Source organism: Scyliorhinus canicula, chromosome 8, assembly GCF_902713615.1.
Source record: "Scyliorhinus canicula chromosome 8, sScyCan1.1, whole genome shotgun sequence".
NCBI classification, from domain to species: Eukaryota; Metazoa; Chordata; class Chondrichthyes; order Carcharhiniformes; family Scyliorhinidae; genus Scyliorhinus; species Scyliorhinus canicula.
Genome location: NC_052153.1, coordinates 135,431,745 through 135,453,383, shown reverse-complemented (window position 1 = coordinate 135,453,383; position 21,639 = coordinate 135,431,745). Strand labels below are relative to the sequence as shown.

General features: G+C 47.8%; 1 protein-coding gene across 1 annotated transcript in view; it reads right to left on the bottom strand.

Annotated features, from left to right (window-relative positions):
• LOC119969923 (arrestin domain-containing protein 3-like) overlaps window positions 1-21,639 on the bottom strand; it is an 88,385-nt gene that overhangs the window by 25,784 nt on the left and 40,962 nt on the right. The window contains exon 3 of the mRNA XM_038803894.1: window positions 16,970-17,042. Coding sequence (XP_038659822.1) covers window positions 16,970-17,042 — 73 coding nt within the window. The remainder of the gene's footprint in view (window positions 1-16,969; window positions 17,043-21,639) is intronic.

The following is a 21,639-nucleotide window of genomic DNA, read 5'->3' as shown; positions in this document are numbered from 1 at the left end:
GGCGGCTGACACGCACTATGACATCAGCCGCGCATGCGCGGGTTGGACGGCTCCAACCAGCGCATGCGCGGATGACGTCATCGCGCATATGTGTCAAATCCACGCATGCGCGGGCCGTCATGCCCCTCAGCCACCCCGCGGACTGATCCTGCGGGGCGGCGGAGGGACAAAGAGTGCGCGGGTATCGGACCCGCTGCCCGATCACGGGCCCATGCCACCCTTGGCACGGCCGTGGTGCGGCCGTGCCAATCGGTGCCATGGTTGCCTGGGACGGCACTTTGCGTCCGCTTACACGAACGGTGAGAGCAGGTGTGTTTGCGTTTGTGAAAACGGCCGTAAAGGCCTGGGAACTCGGCCCATCGGCCAGGGGAGAATCGTTGTCCGCCGTAAAAAAACGGCGAGCAGCGATTCGTGTCGTGGTGCAGCCGGGGGGGGGGGGGGGGGGGAGAATAGCGGGAGGTCGGGAAAAATGTCGGGAAGGCCCTCCCGCTATTCTGCGACCCGCCGTGGGCTGTGGAGAATAGCGCCCTAAGTGTTGACACCGAGCCAGGATTAGTGGAGTTCTACAACAGCAAAACTGGTGCCGCACCTGGCCCGATTCAATGACCGTTAAGGGGCTTGATCTGGCACCATGTGGGTCACAATCGATTCCAATGAGAAATGGTGCCAGATTCACTCGGTTCACGACTGACACTCAGGAGGCTGACAAGCTGCATTCACATATACAAACCATTCTCCACACACACCATCCAGCAAAGAAGATGGCAGCAAGATGTGTTGGACTGTCTAACAATGTGCATTTTCTGTTTCCCCCCCCCACCCACTCCCAGGAGATGGCCATCCACAACCCAGAGAGAGGGAGAAGACTGTAGGGGGCCTGCTGCACCTGCGGCCCCTCACCGCAACAGAGGAGTGGAAACTGGAGGTGGTCACCAGGGCAGATGTTGGCAATTGACGAGGAAGTGAGACCCGGCTGAGTTGCGATTCCCCAACCAACGCGTGCCCCCCCCCCCCCCCCCCCCCCCCCGTCCCACTGCCATCATCACACTCATACCACCCTCAGCCACGACCGCAGTGGTAACCTCTGTTGTCCAAGTGCAAACCCCTCAGCTTGAGGTGCGCCTCAAAGACGCCAGGAACCATCGAGTGTGCAAGGATGAAGGCGATGGGCACACTGCCGGGGGATCGAGCGCAGACGTGCGTGATGCCCAGCTGATGGTCACACACCAGCTGCACGTTCATTGAGTGGAACCCATTTTGATTGCTGACGATCGGCCTGTCATCTGCAGATGCTCATAGGATGACATGCATCCCGTCGACCAGCCCCTGGGGCATCTCGACGAAGGCGGCGTACCCTGCTGCCCAGGCATCCTGGTGGGCTCGGTCCACATTAAAATGGATATATTGTGCTGACTGATGGCGCAGATGCACCCGTGCACCAAGCTTTGTGAAGTTCAGAACAGGTCCCCACCTGGAAAGACCCCATTGCGTAGAGGTTCAGGGTGACTGTCACCTTGATGGCCACCGGGAGCGGATAGCCTCCATGGTGCCACATGTGCCATGATCCGGCAGATATGTTGCACTGTCCCTCTGAGCAGCCATGGTTTTGCTGGCATGCCCGGTCTGTCAGGTCCTCGAATGACAGGTGCTGCCAGTATACCTCCTTTGCACCTCCTCGGGCAGCCGGCAGCCTCCTGTTCCTCAGAGGCAGGCTCCACTGCTGCAGCTTCCTCCTCCTCAAGATCCAGCTCATCCAACTGCATTGCATTCCCTAGGTCTGCGGCGTTACATGTTAACATGGTGCATACCTCCTGCCAAACCAGGTCCAAGGGGCTACATGGTGGCCACGCTGTCACTGCAGACCCTGCCCCCGCATGTCTCCCCCTCCCCCATCCCCGCACCCCTGACAAGTGCAGTCCCAGTGAATCAGCTGGCGAGCCAGCATTTGAGTCGCGAAGCCCGTGAGGCCTCGTAAGATGGACCAATTAACGTTGAATAGCGCTGCCAGCCTCGCTGGGCTGAGCGCTGGGAAACTCGTGGCAATTCCCGCTTGCTCGCATACTTAACATTTTATTCCAGAGAATCGCACTCATGGCTTTGAGTTTTACACAAAGATATTTGCCACTTTAATGTAATTCCTCCCACTCTCCTCTCCCTAGTGGCAGTCATACCTATTTGAATAGGCAACCAATCCCAAAGTCTGCTGAAAATACTTTGTAATCATCACTGGGCAGTTGTTTGCGTGCACAAGCTTCTCCTTTGTATCTCTGCTTGATGTTTACCATTGCTAAGGCTGGAAATTCACCACATGATAAACTGATTGGGAGCTGTATTCCTTCAGATGCAGATGGATGTAAAGTATAGACTAGTTTGACACGCATCACATCCACTGATAGGGACTCAACAGAGATATGCAATGATACAGAAAGAAGCATTAGCATTTTCATGTGTTTGTGAACTGTTTTCAGATTCTGTTTTCAGTCTCCATTTCAAGATAGAGACACCTCAAACCCTTAGTGACATCCTCAAATTCCATGGAGTTAGCAACATTGTCTGCATCAGTACCATGCTTCAGGCTGAGGGTGATGAGGTTTGATGCAAACACAGAGACTACAGTATTTGCTTTGATCTGTATCAGAACAGCAAGACCTGAACAAGATGGTGTAACCCACATTTGTGGCTGTTGTCATTACAAAGGGTTTCAACAACTCATCCAGCAACAACTCAGTGACTGACTGAAATCAGAGTTGCACAGAAGTCTGATGAAGAGTGTGCTGAGGTCAGAGATTGCTACATACAGGAGCGGGGAGAATTCAAAACAGCCCTAATTTCTTCTCTTGCCACCCATCCTTATTATTTGGTGAAGTAACAAAGCAGGGAATGCAATGTGCGTTGCTTGTGGGTATTTTCAGAAAGCATTTGACAAAGAACCACATAAAAAGCTGATTAGCAAAGTTGAGGCTGATGGAATAGAAAGGCCAGTGTCAAAGTAGATTTTAAAAACGGTATAATGATAGAAAATGATTATTTTTCAGACTGGAGGATGGTGCAGATAGTGGTGTCCTCTAACATTCAGTAATAGGACCAGGTCTTATTGGACTTGGATATTGGAATGCTGAAAAGAAAATTGAAAATTTGCCAATGATGCCAAACTTGGAGTAACAAACAATGTGGGTGATACTAATTAAGTACCAGAGGGCAGTGATCAATCCAGAACAATGGTTACATTGTTACTCAGTGGTAGCATTTGACATTGCGAATGTTGGTGAGTTTCTTTGAAGGGCAGGTGGCCATGTATGTGCAGGAGACATCCAGACGGTATAACTAACCATGCTAGCCTAATATCAACAACAGATATCTAGTGAATAGTGGAATTGGAAGCCTAGTGTATGAATGAATAGACATGGCATGTGGGGTCATCACAGTCTGGTGCATTGCATGAAGAAATGTTCACAGATCCAGCTAGAGATTTGACAGACGGGAAAGGAAATAAAACCGGGTGTGGCAGAACATTCAACCCTGCACAGTTTCTCAGAGGCATGTACTTGAGGCTTCCTGTCTGTGATGACGGGCGAAATTCTCCGACCCCCAGCAGGGTCGAAGAATCGCCTGGGGCAGCTGAAAATCCGGCCCCCGCCGTGGCAGAGATTCTCCGCCACCCGGGAAGTGGCGGTGGCGGGAATCACGCCACTCCGATCGGCGAGGCCCCTGCGGTAATTCTCCGGCCCAGACGGGCCGGTGTCCCGCCGCTGGGAGGCCTCTCCCGCCGCCGAGGCTTGAACCACCTCTGGTGGCGGCGGGATCGGAGCCGCGACCGGGCCCCCGGGGTCCTGGGGGGGGGGCGCGGGGCGATCAGACCCCGGGGGGCGCCCCCACGGTGGCCAGGCCCGCGATCGGGGCCCCCCTCTCAGACTCCGGGCCAGTGCCCTGGGTGCACTCTTTCTCCTCCGCTGCAGCCACAGCCTCCGCCATGGCGGAAGCGGAAGAGAAACCCACATTGCGCATGCGCCGGTGGTGAAAGCCTTTTGGCCAGCCCCGCTGCCGGGCTGCGGGCCTGAAAGGCAGCTGGCGCTGGTTTTTTGCGCCAGTCTTCTGGTGCCAACCGCTCCGGCGCGGGGCTAGCCCCCAAAGGGGCGGAAAATCCCCCACCTTTTGGGAGGCCCGACCCCGGAGTAGTTGGCGCCACTCCCCTACGCCGGGACCCCCCGTCACGCCGGGTGGGGGAGAATCCCGCCCGACAAAAGGACAAATCATGGACTGCATAATATAATTGGCTGAAGTGCTTGAAGGAAGCCGCAATTTCACAAGGTGAAGAGGTGATTTGACAACCATGCAGTTTCTTATTGAGTCAGTGACCATGAGTTACATACAGAGTGGATGCATTGCAATGCTTCATAACACACTTGTCTCTGAAAACCCAGAGCTCCTAGTCTGGATAAAGAAAGGAACTAGATTTAGTGGATGAAAGAGCAGTTTATGCCAACTGAAAGCTTTTGCGGAAATTTTTTTAAATTTCATTTTTACATTATGTGGGCATCACTGGCTAGGCCAGCATTAGTTGCACATCCCTAATTGCCTGTGAGAAGGTGCAGTGAGCTGCCTTCTTGAACCGCTGCAGTCCATGTGATGTGGGTACACCCACAGTGCTGTTAGGATTTTGGCCCAGCGACAATGAAGGAATGGCGATATCTTTCCAAGTCAGAATGGTAAGTAGCTTGGAGGGGAACTTCCAGATGGTGGTGTCCCCACGTATGTATCTGCTACCCTTGTCCTTCTAGGTGGTAGTGGTCATGGATTTGGAAGGTGTTGTCATCGGAGCCTTGGTGAGTTCCTGCAGAGCATCTTGTAATGGTACACATGGGTCCTACTGTGCATGGGTGGTGGAGAGTCACTGGTTCTGGAAGGGTGATAGTTAAGCAGCCTGTTTTTTCCTGGATGGTGTTGAGCTTCTTGAGTGTAGTTAGAGCTGCAGTCATCCAGGCAAGTGGGGAGTATTCCATCACATATCTGACTTGTGCCTTGTCTTTGGTGGCAGGCTTTGGGAGTCAGGTTCCTAGCCTCTAACCCACTCTCGTAGCCACAGTATTAATATGGCTAGTCCAGTTCAGTTTCTGGTGGTTAGTACCCCCCAGGATGTTGATAGTGGGGGATAGTGATGGAATGCTATTGAATGTCAATGGAGTGATGGTTTGATTCTCTCTTGTTGGAGATGCTCATTGCTGGCACTTATGTGGTGCGTATTTTACTTGACACTTGTCAGACTGCCCTGAAGATATTGTCCAGGTCTTGCTGCATTTGCACATGAACTACCTTTGTGTCTGAGGAGTCACAAATGATGCTGAACATTGTGCAATCATCAGTGAACATCCCCAAATCTGACCTTATGTTGGAAGGAAGGTCATTGATGAAGCATCTGAAGATGGTTCGGCCTAGGACCCTGAGGAACCTCTGCAGTGATATCCCGGGATTGAGATCAGTGACTTCCAACAACCATTCATTGGACTGACAATCAGTGGTAACATTATCCAAGGGTGTTGTGTGAGAGGCACACTGAGGAAGAATCCTCAAATATATCTCACCCTCACATTGAAAGAGCCCATGCTAGAAACATGTTCCAGGAGAGAGGATGGTTTTGCAGTGTGGGTTAGTTTACAAGGTGCCCTGTAGCTAAATCCATCCCAGAATTGTCATAGCCTTAGGGAAGATGACATTTTATTGGCTAGATAGGCACTGGGCACCTTGCGAGAAAACATGTAATACATGTTGCCGATTGTGAAGAGACTCCTCAGGACTGCTGCCATCACAGTAATGGCCACCTCTAAGTATAACAACTGTACCCTCCTCTAGATCACCTAGGAAACAGCATGTCAGTTCCTCAAGGGGTGTTTCCCCTGGCCAGATTGTTGTTGTTGTTGAAATAATGTGAAGATCACAGGCTCCTCTCACTCTGCATGGCTAGAGCAAGAATGATATCAATAAACATAGGTGGTAGGGTCACCTACTAGCATTTAAAATTTGGCCAGTTGAATTGCCACATCATTGGTTTCATGGACAGAGACTTTGCAAGTATCTCAACATCAAGATTCACTACAATGAGGCCTTCAAAAGGCAAAGCTGTGATATCTCTGCCTTTATGTTAGTTTGGTGAAATGTCCAATAAACAGTCAGATTGCTGAGCAGAGTGGGATGAACTCTTGATGGGACATTAATGTTTATAGTTATGGAAGCACGGATTATGATTCTAATGGCTTCACTGTTGATCACTTGATTACATCACAGCTTTCCAATGATATGTCTAAGCAAGTTAACTGATGGATCTGTAAATGGAGTGCAGCCGATTGCAATGAGATGTCAGTCGGTTCCTCACCCCTTTGTCTTAATGAGCATCTGCAACATCAGCATTATCATCATCGACCAATTACTTTCTGTTCTTTAGCCATATATTGGCAGACTTGATTTGGCAGAAATTACATTTGCTGAGAAAATGCTTATCAATTCATTCCACTTGATAACATAATGGGCAACGTGAGGTGGGTAAGGAAGGGGCGCTACAGAGTCTGGTCATGTTAGGCAAAGGTGAAACAGTTCTGAGGGGGGAAGTGGCAGCACAGACAACCTTGGCATCTGTAGATAGGTGAATCTCATCCAACAGAATCCAAAGCTTGGGAAATCTGTGGCTTGACAGATTCCAAGATACATGACCTTAGCTCAATTACATACCTCTCCTTTACTAGACATGCTAAGATAGTTAGGATTTAGCAAATGTAGAAACAGTATGTTCTCCAGTGAGGGTGGTATTTTCTTATTCTTGTCAATAGGTTAACTGTGATAACTGAACCCCATTTCTATGAGAGGGTTCCCTCGAAGATAGTCACCTGATATTGGTACAGATCCTCATGCTTCTTGCCTGATTGTGATCTAAATTCAGACAGGCTCTAAGAGACGGGCACCTGTGGCATGGAAACCATAATGTAGGCGGATGGTCTGTCATATTGAAACGAGTGATGCAGGTGCTTTAACTTGGAGTTGTGAGACTTAATGGGGCAGTAATTCACCATCTGCCCTAACAGCAGGTTCAATAAGTCCACTTTCTATTGGGTAGAGAGTCCTGCCAACATCTCTTCACCTTCTGTGTCTCTAAATCCATGGAGACGGTTATCCCTATTTCTCTCTACCCATGTGAAACCATATCCAAGGGAGAAAACTTGGGATCAAGTGTCAAAGTGCAAATTAGAGTCTGATGCCAATGTTCAAAGAAAGTGACTGTCTTGATCATTCCCAAGCACCACTGCTTTAGTGCCCAATGCATGGGTGCAATAGTTTCCACGGTTCCAGTACTGTAATATTGTGGATTAAATAGATGCCAATCTCTGAGTACATGTGCTAAATAAACGCAATTTCCTTTGGCGAGGGCGTGAAATACTCTGACACTGCCACCACATCACTGGGCAGTGTTAATGTTCAGTTTGGCACATACGCAGTATCACAAAACAAACAGTGGTTGTGGTGAAATCATCAAACTTTAATGCAGCCACCGAATCAACAATACAAAGTGTTCTGACAAGAGGACATGCCAGCGGGGAGACCCACGTTCCTAGACACCAGAGACCGCTGACCTATTGCCAAGAAAGTAAACACAATTAATATTTGGGAATTGTGGAGCAGCGAGAACATGATCAAACCTCATGGAATTTGTCCAACCCATTCAGCAACTTTCGTTGATATCGTGGAAAAATATAGACTGAGCTCCTGAGCTTTTACATGCATAAAGTTAAAAGTGGTTTAATGTTGCCAACAGAATCTTTTAAACATGTTTTGAATTTTAAACAACTTGAAAATATGGTAAAAGCAAAACACTGCAGATGCTGGAAATCTGAAATAGAAAATGCTGGAAATGCTGCTATTCTGTTTCTAGTGAAAAATGTAGCATTGGAGAACACTTCCAGACTTCTCCAGTGCATCACTGAACTGATGGGGGGTGGGGAGGGGGGTGGGTAAACTACGTGGATTGGACAGATAAGTTGTGATTCGTTGAAAAAGATGCTTTGTTGATCTTAGTGTCATCAATCTGCCTGAAGACAGCAGTCGAGAGTATTCAATTGGTCTCAGTTGGTTTGCGTCTCTCCCGGTAACATGTTTAGAACGATAGTTTAGATAATAATCAAGTGTGAATAGTTTATGGAGGAGAATCAGATTATAGACAATTGGGAAGGTCCATGGGATATATATATATATATGCAAATGTATAATCAAGAAAATTGATAGGGGCAGACAACCGAATACACAGAACAACAAAGGTAGAATTGCCCAGGCTCTGAGAAGCCAGCAGAGCAGTTATCATCTAGCAATCTCAGAAAGTGGTCAGGCTAGTTTTCAGCCAATAAGCCTGAAGGCTAAGATTAAAGCAAACTAGCTTCTAAGTCTAAGAGCCAAGACAGTGCAGAAAACCTTTGTGACAATAGTTTTAAAATATTGTCGCTCGACCAGGAAAAAAATGGTTCCCAGATTTGCGTATCATTGCCTCCTGTATTGTGTGGTAACTATCGCTGATTATTTAATTTGGATGTTATTTGGGGAACAGGAGAAGGCTTACAGACTTCAGGTATCGCAGGTATATTGTGTAACAAGGGGTACTTATGTGTGCCTGTTCTTAATTGCATTAGAGTAGATGGTCCTGTTTGTGTATATTTGTCTTTTCTTTACTTTAATAAATACTGTTTAATAATTGTTGCATGGCAACTGGGTTATTTATTCTCACTGGGGTTTCAATTGTCTCTTCACAGCTAAACAATATAAAACTATACACCCCCACGAACCCAGTTCTAAGTTGGGGTACCCTCGCAAATAGCATCAGGGTGCTTTGTGACATTGGATGCTTGAGCTCTCTTTGCAATGCTGGGACACACTTACCGGTTAGCAGGCCCTTATGCTCGAAGATTTTGACCTGCTGAGTGTAACTGGTAATGTCTGATTCTGGATCACCCTCCATCCAGTGAACATACGCTTCTCCTTTGGCATGAATTTTTAGAGCTTTCACCTTGATCTGACCATCAACCTCCACAAGAATTTGTCCAGAGACCCATTCCCCACTGGTGAAGGTTGGGACATTGTCAACAGCACAGTCATAGAGTATTGTAAAACTCTTCACTTTCCCCATTCCTGCGGCTGGAGAGAGAGAGAGAGACAGATGATTAGCATGGCGAGAGAGGCACACACAGATGATTCGGACAGAGAGAGAGAGAGAGAGACAGATGATTGGGGCAGAGAAAGAGAGAAGATTAGGATGGAAAGAGAGAGAGAGCAAGACAGATGTGTAGGATGGAGAAATAGAGAAAAAAAGATGATGGGACAGAGAGAGAGAGAAAAAGAGAGAGAAACGATTAGGATGGAGAGAAAGATAGAGAGAAAGACATGATTAGGATATATATAGAGAGAGAGAGGGAGACAAATGATTAGCACAAAGAGAGAGAGAGCGAGGCAGATGAGTTGGATGGTTAGAAAGAGTGAACTAGAGAGATGTGGTTAGGACAAAGAGAGAGAGAGGCAGGAGAGGGACTGATGATTAGGACAGAGGGAGAGAGAGGCAGATGTTTAGGACACAGAGAGAGACAGGACAGAGAGTTAAAGAGGGACAGATGATTAGGACGGAGAGAGAGAAAGAGGGAGCGATGATGAGGATGAGAGAGATTGAGACAGATGATTGGGATGGAAAAAGAGAGAGTAAAAGACAGATGATTAGCATTGAGAGAGACAAAGAGAGACAGATGAGTAGGATGGAGAGACAGAGAATGACAGATGATGAGGATGGATCGAGAAGGAGTGAAAGAGAGAGAGATGATTAGGATGAAGAGAGAGATAGAGAGAGAAACAGATAATTAGGCTCGAGAGAGAAAGATAGATCATTTGGATAGAGAAAGAGGGAGACAGATGATTAGGGCAAAGAAAGAGAGAGACAGACGATTAGGATGGAGAGGGAAATCGAAACAGATGATTAGGCGGAGAGAGAGAGAAAGATAGAGACAGATGATTAGGACAAGGAAGAGAGAGAGAGAGGCAGACGCTTAGGACAGAGAGAGGGAATAATTGAGACAGATGATTATGATAGAAAGTGAAAGACACACATAGACAAATGATGAAGATGGAGCGAGAGAGCCTTTGGATCAGGACAGAGAGAGATACTCTGAGTAACAGGAAGGGATGACATACGAGAGAGAGAGAGAGAGATCAGGATCTTGAGGAACTAAGGATCAGAGAGTACCCATGGGGGTAGGGAGAAGGCGAGTGAAAAATTGAAGATTAGTTTGGGGGATTTTATCATAATGGAGAAATCTTTAATTTCACAAGTATAAAATTTTTTTCATTACCAGAGGAGTTCCCCAGCTTAACTATGTTTAGGTGCATTATTCACACCTCACTTAAATCTCAGTCAAAAAGGCATCACTCTAAATTTCAAGAACCTTAGCATCAAGATTATAATTGCAAATGCACAACATATAATTTCTCAGTTTCAATCTGAATGGATGTTTAACCAGCATACCCTTTGGCAGAGCAGAGATTCAGTGACAACTCTTCCAAGTTTCCCTGATTAATTACGGATCTGTGGACACCAAGAGTTGCTGTCAGTTTCTAATGAGTCACAGCAAGATCCGGGTCATTGATGTAAACACAACTGAAGACCATGAGTTCATAAGATGCAGGAGCAGAAGTAGGCCATTCGGGCCCATCGAGTCTACTCTACAATTCAATGAGATCATGGCTGATCTGATGTAATCCTCAACTCCACTTTCCTGCAATAATCTTTGATTCCCTTACTGATTAAAAAGCTGTCTCGCTCAGACTTGAGCATACTTAATGACCCAGCCTCTATATCTTTCTGCAGTAAAGAACTCCAAAGATTCTCTACTCTCTGAGAGAAGAAATTTCAAGTAATCTCTGCCTCAAATGAGCAACCCCTTATGCTGAGATTATGCCCTCCCGTCCTAGACTATCCCACAAGAGGAAACATATTCTCAGTATCTACCCTGTCAAATGGTTAACACCATTGTTTCACAGCATCAGGATCCCGGGTTCGATTCCTGCTTGGGTCACTGTCTGTGCGGAGGCTGCACGTTCTCTCTGTGTCTGCGTGGGTTTCCTGCGGGTGCTCCAGTTTCCTCCCACAAGTCCAAAGATGTGCGGGTTAGGTGGATTGGCCATGCTAAATTGCCCGTAGTGTAAGGTTAATTGTTGGGTTATGGGTATACGGGTTACGTGGGTTTAAGTAGGGTGATCATTGTTCGGCACAACATCGAGGGCCGAAGGGCCTGTTCTGTGCTGTACTGTTCTATGTTCTATGTTAAGTCCCAAAAGACGTGCTTGCTAGGTGAATTAGACATTCTGAATTCTCCCTCTGTGTACCCAAACAGGTGCCAGAATGTGGTGACAAGGGGCTTTTCACAGTAACTTCATTGCTAATATAAGCCTACTTGTGACACGAATAAAGATAATTATTTTTAAACCCCCTGAGAATCCTAAATGTCTCAAAACGGTTGCCTCTCATTCTGCTAAACTCCAATGAGTACAGGCCCAACCTACTTAACCTCTCCTCATAAGAAAATCCCTCCACACCCAGGATCGATCTAACCTTCGCTGAAATACCTCCAAAGCCATTAAAGCTTTCTTAGATAGGGGGACCAAAACTGTTCACAGAATTTTAGGTATGGTCTAACTAGTGCATTATATAATTTAAGCTGGCCTTCCCTATTTTTATACTTCATTCCCTTTGAAATAAAGGCCAACATTCCATTTGCCTTCCCTATTACCTGCTGAACTTGCATGCTGGCTTTTTGTGATTTATGCACAAATCCATCTGTACTGCAGTTTCCTGCAGTCTCTCTCCATTTAAATAATATTCAGCTCCTATATTCTTCCATTTAAATAATATTCAGCTCCTTTATTCTTCCTACCAAAGTGCATAACGTCACATTTTCCCACATTATATTCCATCTGCCAGATTTTGCCCACTCACCTAGCCTGTCGATATCCTTCTATTGACTCTTTGTGACATTCTCACCACTTGCCTTCCCTTTTGTGTCATCTGCAAACTTGGCAAAAGTGCATTCACTTCCCTCATCCAGCACGGTGACACAGTATTTAGCAGGTCTGCCTCACAGCACCAGGGATGCAGTTTCTATTCTGATCTTGGGTGATTGTCTGTTTGCAGTCTGCATATTTTCCCTGTGTCTGCTTGGGTTTCCTCCGGGTGCTCTGGTTTCTTCCCACAGTCCGAAGATGTTGGGTGGATTGGCCTTGCAGAAATGCCCCTTAGTTTCCAACTGTTAGGTGGGATTACAAGGATGGCGTCCGGAGTAGGCCTAGTTGGGTGCTCTTTCAGAGGGTCAGTCCAGATGCGATAGGTCAAATGGCCTCCTTCTGCACTGTAGGTATTCTATGTTATATTGTAAATAATTGTGGCCCCAGAATGGATCTCTGTGGCACTCCACTAGTTACCGGTTACCAGACTGAAAATGCCCCTCTCATCCCAACCCTGTCTTCTATCAGTTAATCAGACCTCGACCTGTGTTAATATACTACCCCCAACACCATGGGCTATTATTTTATTATGTAGCCTTTTGTGTGGTACCTTATTGCATGCTTTATCGGAAATCCAAGTATGTTACATCTACTGGTTCCCCTTCATCTACCCTGCTTGTTTCCACCTCAAAGAATTCTGATAATTTTATCAGGCATTATTTGCCTTTCATGAAGCCATGCTGACTCTTTTGATTAATATTATGTATTTCTAATTGCTCTGTCATTATGTCCTTTATAATGGACTCTGACATTTTCCCAATGTCAAAAGTTAAGCTCACTAGACTATAGTTATTTGCTTTTTGATTCTCTCCTTATTTTGAATAAAGGTGTTATATTGTCAGTTTTCAAATCCTCTGGGACTTTTCCAGAATTGATTCTTGGAAGATTACTACCAGTACATCCAATATCTCTGTAGCAACTTATTTTAAATTCTGGGATGCAGCCCATCAGGTCAAGGGGACTTAGCCCCATTAGTTTCTCTAGTGATTATTATTGTTTTCATTTCCTCCCCCTTCTGTCCCTTGATTTTGGAATGTATTAGTGTCATCCGCTGTGAAAACTGACATATTCAGTGGAATTCTCCGCCCCGCCGTGCCACATTTGTGCCTCCACCCGCCAGCGGGATTCTCCGTTACGCTGGCCAATCAATGGGGTTTCCCATTGTGGGGCAGCCCCACGCCGTCGGGGAAATCCTCGTACACCAGCAAAATGGAGCATCCCACCAGCTGAGAATCCCACTCAAAGTCTTTTTTAACCCCTCTGCCATTTCCTGGTTCCCTAGTCTCATTCTCTAAGGGGCGTATGTTCACTTTGGCCTTTCCTTTTCATATATTGAAAGAGGGTCTTGCTGCCCATATTGATATTACTTGCCAGTTTACCCTCATAGTTTATCTTCTCCATCTTCATTATTTTTGGTCATCTTTTGTTGGTTTTCAACACTATCCCCATTCTCTGCCTTACCACTCATCGTTTCCACATTATGGGCGTGATTCACGCCTACCCGGCAGGGCGGGGGATCCCGGCAGGACGGAGTGGCGTGAACCACTCCGGCGTTCGGCTGCCCCAAAGGTGCGGAATCCTCCGCACCTTCAAGGGCTAGACCCGCCCCAGGGTGGTTTGTGCCCCGCCGGCCGGCGGAAAAGGGGCTTGGCACCATACCAACTGGCACCGAAGGGCCGGCGCGAGTCGGTGCATGCGCGGGAGTGCCAGCGTGTGCTGGCGTCATCCCTGCACATGCGCAGAGGGCTTCGCTTCCCCAGGACTGGCGGAGGACCACAGTCTCCAGTGCGGAAGGATAGAGTGTCCCCATGGCAGCGGCCCGCCCGCGGATCGGTGGGCGCCGATCGCGGGCCAGGCCATCGTGGGGGCACCTCCCAGGGCCAGACCCCCCATACCCCCCTCCAGGAACTCCAGAGGCCGCCCGCACCGCCAGGTCCCGCCGGTAAGGGACCTACTCTAATTTACGCCGGCGGGACTTGCAAAGAACGGGCGCAACTTCGGCCCATCGCGGGCCTGAGAATTCGTGGAGCCCTGGGGCCCATTGATTACACCGGTCCCCGCCATTCTCCGAGGCGGGTGGCGCGACTCACGCTGGGACAATTTTTGGGGGGGCGGGAGAATTTGGAGGACAGCGGGGACAGGATTCACGCCGACCCCCGGCGATTCTCTGACCTGGCAAGGGATCGGAGAATCCCGTCCTATATATTTTTTCTTTCAGTTTAACACTATCCTTCACTTCCTTGGTTAATCATGGTTGATTTATCCTCTTCCTAGAATCTGTCTGCCTCACTGAGATGTATCTTTGTTATGAGTCATGAACTAATATCAGAAGCATCTGCCATTGCTGATCAACTGTCTTTCCTGCTAAACTCCTTTCCCAGTCCACTCCAGTCAACTCTGTTCTCATTCCTTTATAATTACCCTTATTGAATTGTAGCACAATTGTTTCTGACCGTGTTTCACACTCTCAAATTGAATGCTACTCAAATTGAATGGATTTCTTCCTCGGGTATCTTTTACTCTGAGATTGGTTTATTCAATCTGTCTCATTACACATTGCCAAATCTGCAATTGTGGGGCCGCAGTAACATGATGAATCCTCAGAGAATTCGCCCGACCCTATTCCGTAACTTTAGTTGGTCCAATGGAAAAATGCAGCTAGTTCCCCTGAACATTTACATATGTAAAGTTAGAACTGGTTTAATGTTGTCAACAGTATCGCTTCCAACTGGTTTCCATTTGCATAAATTAAAAAGACAGTCAAAGCAAAATGCTGCAGATGCTGGAAATCTGAAATAAAAACACAAAGTGCTGGAAAGATTCCAGCGTTGTGAAACATTGAGGGCGAAATTCTCCGACCCCCACGACGGGTCGGAGAATAGCGGGAGGGCCTTCCCGACATTTTTCCCGCCCTCCTGCTATTCTCCCCGCCCAACTCACGACACGAATCGCTGCCGCCGTTTTTTTACGGCCGGCAGCGATTCACAGCTGTTCGATGGGCCGAAGTCCCAGCCCTTTACGCCGTTTTTACAAACGGCAAACACACCTGGTCTGGCCGTTCGTAAAAACGGCGTCACAAACTCGCTTTTCATAACCATGGCACCGATTGGCACGGCAGTACCATGGCCGTGCCAAGGGTGCCATGGGCCCGCGATCGGTGGGCACCGATCGCGGGCAGCAGGCTCGATGCCCGCGCACTCTTTCTCCTTCCGCCGCCCCGCAGTATCCATTCGCGGGGCGGCTGAGGGGCAACCCGGGCCGCGCATGCGCGGGTTTCGCGCAAATACGCGATGACGTCATCCGCGCATGCGCGGGTTGGAGTCTTCCAATCCGCGCATGCGCGGCTGACGTCATATGACACGTCAGCCGGCGCTAACTCCGGCAAGCGGGCTTAACGATATTCGTTAAGCCCGTCATGCCAGAGCCTACGGCGTCGGGCTGCTAGCCCCGACCGGGGACCAGAATCGGTTCCCGGTCGGGAAGGGGCGCGCTGGCGTCAAACCCGCCCGGGTTTGACGCCAGCTTTACGATTTCTCCCGTTTTGGGAGAATCGCGCCCTGAGTATTTCCAGCACGCTCTAATTGCTCTTCATAATAAAAATGCAATGTTGTCAATGATGTGTTGGGTGCTCTGGATCCGTGGAACACATACAGGCCACCAACACTTAAAATAGTACAACACTATTTTATTAAACTATAAACTGTTGAAAATACTCTTACTGTGGGTTAACACGATGTTAGATTAAGCTAAAGACCTGTGCCTATCCTAACCAGTCTAATCACTCAGCACATGGTGAGGATCTGCGCTGTTAGTTGTAAGCTCTGCTATTCTGAAGGGCTGCATCCAGAATAAGCAGGAAAAATGATGCCCTCTGTCTTTATAGTGAGTGTGCTCTAACTGGTGATTGGCTGCGGTGTTCTGCATGTTGATTGGTCCCAGTATGTCCATCAGCGTGTGTGTCTGCACCATGATACTGTATACTGGTGTATATTATGACAGTCAAGAACACTTCCTGACTTTGTATTCCCCAGGTTTTTCTCAGTAATGGCAAACAGAAATTACATGGCTCCAATGAGCAAGTACTTGTGCTTGAATTTCTGATCTGCTGAGAGTATTATCGAGTGTTAGAATTGGAACCTGATTTGTGTCACTCCATCCAGTGAACATACGCTTGTCCTTTGGCATGAATTTTTAAAGCTTTCACCTCGATCTGAGCATTAGCCTCCACAACAATTCGGCCAGAGACCCATTCCCCGCTGGTGTAGGTTAGGATGTTGTTGTCAGTAGCCCGATCATAGAGTATTGTAAAACTCTTCACTTTCCCATTACGGCAGCTGAGTTCTGAGATATAATTTGAGAGCATTTCCTCTACCAATGGGCGTGAGGTGGGTTTTTGATGAACAGAGAACTATTTAATTGGACTGAGAGGAGGACATCCCCACCATCTTGTTTGGAGTCTAAAATAATGATCAGCCATAGGGTGCCTGGACTTGCAATTCTGTCAATAATTCTGCCATGCCAGTTTTGCAGAACAGAATTATTGTGTAGTTTCACAAAACACATGCACTTTCATTATTAGTAATGCAATCTCACTGAAAGGGGACAAAACAATAATTCCATGCTCTTTAATTTTATGACATCCCTCCTGTTTCAAGGGGAAGTGAATTACATTACATATATACAAAAGAAATTCAGAGCAGGAGTAGCCATTTGGCCCCTTGAGGCATTCAATGGCTGATGGCTGATCAAATTTTAACCTCAACTTCACATTCCTACCCATCGCTGGGAATCTTTCACCTCCTTACTCATCAATAATCTATCTACTTCTGCCTAAAAGATATTAAAATACTCAGGCTCAATTATCTTTTGAGGAAGAGAGTTCCAGAGTCTTACAAACCTCTGAGAGGAAATATAAATCCTCGGGCAGGATTCGGCCATCTGAAGGCAGAGTGTTGACGCCATCGTAAAATCTGGAGTGTTTAACGACGGCGTCATCGGACCGCTATGTGTAGCGATTCTCTGCCCTACAGGAGGCCAGCACAGCACTGGAGCGACCCAGCTGCCGATACCAGTGTCAAATGGGCGCCGCGGGTGTGCGCACGCATGCGCGATAGCCTCCTTCTCTGCGCCGGCCCCGGCGCAACATGGCGTAGGGCTACAGGGGCCAGCGCGGAGGAAAAGAGGCCCCCACCACGAGAGGCTGGCCCGGCGATCGGTAGGCCCCGATCGCGGGACAGGCCATGGTGGAGGCTCATCCCGGGGTCGGACTCCCCCCCCCCCCCCCCCCCCACCAGGCCGCCCCAGACAAGATGGATGCTGAGGACCTGCCGGGTAAGACCAGATGTGAACGGCGCCGGTGGTACTCGGACTTTTCTGGATGGCCACTCGGACCATCCCGAGTGGAGACTCGCCGGGGGGGAGGGGGGGGGGGGGGGGGGCACATAGAGCGGCTCGCGACTGCGCCAATGCCGCCGATTCTCCGGTTACCGGAGAATCGGCGGACTGGCGTCGGGGTGGCGTCACGTGAATCACACTTGGCCCGGCGATTCTCCAATTCGACGTGGGCTGAGAGAATCCTGCCACTCATCTCTGTCCTAAATGAGCAACTCCTTATTTTTAAACAGTGACCCCTAGTTCTTGATTCTCCTACAGCAGGAAACATCCTCTCTACGTGCATCCTGTCAAGTCCCTTCAGGACTTTTAAAGTTTCAGTTACATTGCTTCCGACTTTTCTGAACTTCAGCAGATAGCAGCCTCGCCTGTCTAAACTTTCTTCATACGACAACCCACCATTCCAGGTATTAATCTAAAAAATCTTCTCTGATCAGCTTCCAATGCATTTAAATTTAAATAAGGAACTCAATATTATACACCATACTCCAGATAGAAACCTACCGATGCCCTATATAACTGAAGCATAAACTCTCTACTCTTGTATTCAATTCGCCTGGCGATAAATAATGACATTCTATTGGTAATAAAAACAGAAAATGCTGGATAAACTCAGCAGGTCTGGCAGCGTTTGTGGAGAGAGAGTTAACATCACGGATCTAAATGATACTTCTGCGGAACTAATGCAAGGAAGAAATGCAGAGATCGTTTTAAGGTAAGGAGCAGGAGATTTAGAGGGGATTTGATGGAAAATATTTTCACCCAGATGGTGCTCTGAACTCATTGCCTAAAAAGAAGCATTTAGATGAGCACTTAAAATGCCATAGCATATAAGGCAATGGATCAAGTGAAAATGGGGTTAGGATAGATTTGTGCTTGTTGGTTGGTACAGACACATTGGTACAGACTCTTTCTGTGCTGTAAAACTCTGTGGGCGGGATTCTCCCCTACCCGGCGTGACGGAGGGTGCCGGCGTAGGGGAGTGGCGCCAACCACTCAGGGGTCGCGCCTCCTCCAAAGGTGGGGAATTCTCCCCACCTTTGGGGGCCAGCCCCGCGCCGGAGCAGTTTGCACCGGTAGACTGGCGCAAACACCCGGCGCAGTCGGAAGCGGGGCTGGCCGAAAGGCTTTCGGCGGTCGGCGCATGCGCCGGCAGTGACGTCAGCGGCAGCTGGCCGCTGACCTCACTGCCGGCGCATGTGCGATGCGGGGTTCTCCTCCGCGTCCGCCATGGCGGAGGCCGTGGCGGCGCGGAAGGAGAAAGAGTGCCCCCACGGCACTGCCCCGCGGAGTGAGCGGGGGGCCCCGATCGCGGGCCAGGCCTCCGTGGGGGCACCCCCCCGGGTCCGATCGCCCCCCGCCCCCCCCAGGACCCCGGGGGCCCGCTCGCGCCGCTGAGTCCGCCGTTTCCGAGGTGGTGTACACCTCGGCGGCGGGAGAAGGCCTCCCAGCGGCGGGACTTCGGCCCATCCGGGCCGGAGATTTAAGGTTAGTTGTTAAAAAAAGAAATCCCGCCGGCGCCAGCTGTTTTCACAGGCTGCCGGCGGGATTTGCACAACGCCGGTTTTTTACCGGCGGGAGAATTAGGAGACCTGCGGGAGCGGAAATCACGCCGCTTCCCGCCAATTCTCCGACCCTGCGTGGGGTCGGAGAATCCCGCCCAGGGACTCTAATATATAGTTGGAAAGGGGCGGAGGAGGTGGGCAGAATAAAAGACCAGGGATAAGTCAGGCAAAGGAGATATGGCCAAAATTTGTCAATGAAATAAGACAAAGGAGAGGGTTAATGGTGTCATTAAAAGATGAAGAGTGTTAATGGTGACAAAAAGTGAGATAGCAGAATGTGTCAATGGGAGTAACTGAGCAGCCAGGGACAGGTAGCTGTCTGGGGGAGTGGTGGAGTTGTGTTGGAGCGGGCTATGGAGCTGAAAAACAATGTACAACAATTTACAAAAATGGGGAAGGGGGTGCGGTTTAAGATGGAGGGGGAAGTTTCCTGTCTAAAGTTGTTGAACTCAATGTTTGCTAATTATTTGCTGCATTTGCACACTAACCGTTAGCGATTCATATAGTAGGACACCCAGATCTCTCTGTATCTCAAAACTCACCATTTAGAAACTATGCTTTTTTTATTTGTTCCGCCAAAATGGAAAACCTCACATTGTCCCACATTATACTCCATGGCCAGTTGTTTGACACCCACCTTTCATTATTTTACAGCCTCCTTATGTCCTCTTCACAATTTACTTTCCTATCTATCATTGTGTCATCTGCAAATTTAGCCAACCACACCATCAGTTCCTTCATTCAAATCATTGAAATAAATTGTAATGAGCCCCAGAAATGATCCTTGTGGCACACCACTTGTCATATCCTGCCAACCAGGATATGACCCATTTATGCTTACTCTGCTTTCTGTTAACTAATCAATCTTCTATCGATGCAAATCCGTCACCCCCCCCCCCCCCCCCTTCACCATAGAATCCATAGAATCTCTACAAAGCAAAAGGAGACCATTCGGCTCAGCGAGTCTGCACCAACCCTCTGAAAGAGCACCCGAGCCCCATTCCCTCCCCTATCCCCCCGTAACCCCATTTAACCTACACATCTTTGTACACCAAGGGACAATCTAGCATGGCGAATCCACCTAACCTGCACATCTTCGTACTGTTGGAAGAACCTGAAGCACCTGAAGGAAACCCACGCAGTCACAAGGAGAACGTGCAAACTCCAAACAGTCACCCAAGGCTGGACTTGAACCCGGGTCCCTGGCACTGTGAGGCAGCAGTGCCTCCAATGAACTTTTATTTTCTAAAATAACCTTTGAAGAGTCACCTTATCAAATGCCTTCTGAAAATATAAGTATAATACATCCACTGGCTCCTCTTTATCCACAGCACCTTTTACTTCCTCAAATAATTCCAATAAATTTCTTAAACATGATTTCTCATTCACAAAATCATGTTGACCTGACCTGATTACATTGAACTCATCTAACCGCTCTCTTATAACATATTTAATAATAGCTTCTAGAATTTTTCCCTATGGCAGATGTTTAGCTAACTGGCCTATACTTTTCTGCTTTCTTTCTTCTTCCCTTCTTAAATAAAGCAGTTACATTAGCTATTTTCCAATGTAAAGATACTTTCTCTGAATCTGGAGAATTTTAGAAAATGAAAAACAATGCATCAATTATTTCACAGGATAAAATACATCAGGTCCTGAGGACTTGTCAAGCAGCAGTTCCTGCAATTTGCCAAGTACCACTTCTCTCTTGATTGTAATTTTCTTCAGTTTCTCTTTCCCTTCTGAAAGAGTCCTTCTTGTTTATTCTCCTTTTTCCCCTTTCATGGACATGTGTCTTTAAGGCAGCCTGTATCTTTAATTCAAACAGAAGGAAGCAGTGGCCTGTGCCTTTAATTCAAACGGAAGATTCCAAAGAGCTGCGCTGTTTTAGACTGGTGATTGTAGACTAGCCAGTGTCAGTAGTGATGCGGTTGGATTGATTTAGCTGGTGACCAATGAATGACGCCAAAGGCTGTGCTCCATCCGGTAACAGGTTCTGATTGGATATTATCACACTGGAATATTTTCAGTGTCACAAGGTTCCATTTTGCTTTTACTTTTGATTCTGCAGCTTGGATGAAGGCATCTAACTGACTCTCTCCAAAAAGATCCAACTAATTTGCTACATAAGGCCTCTGTGACAGCTAATTCTCTCTCCAGAAGTCTGGGTGTAAATCTCTTGAGACTGCAGAGGCCTCTAGTCAAATTACAAGCTGAAATCAAGGTTTGATGTGAAATAAAGTGTCTGTACAGAAATATATAAGCCTGAATGTGAACCTCGAGCTAAAGAACCAGTCTGATAAGAAATAAAGTGTCTCTCTAGAAAGCCTGTTGTCTCTAGGTCTTGTATTTTCTAACCTGAGGGGACCCTGAATGAATGACTTTGCAAGGAAGACCATTACCAGCTGTACACCAGAGGCATTGATCAGCCAGTGTGCTCGGAGGAAAGTAGGCTAAAGAACCACCATTTGAAGCAAATACATTTGACCTTCATCCTGATTATCTTTATCCCTTTACACCCCTCTGTGTCTGTCTGTCTTGTGTATGTGGGTAGAGGATGAAACAGAAAAAGAAGGTAGTATATATTAGCTTGTTGTTATCCAGTTGTATT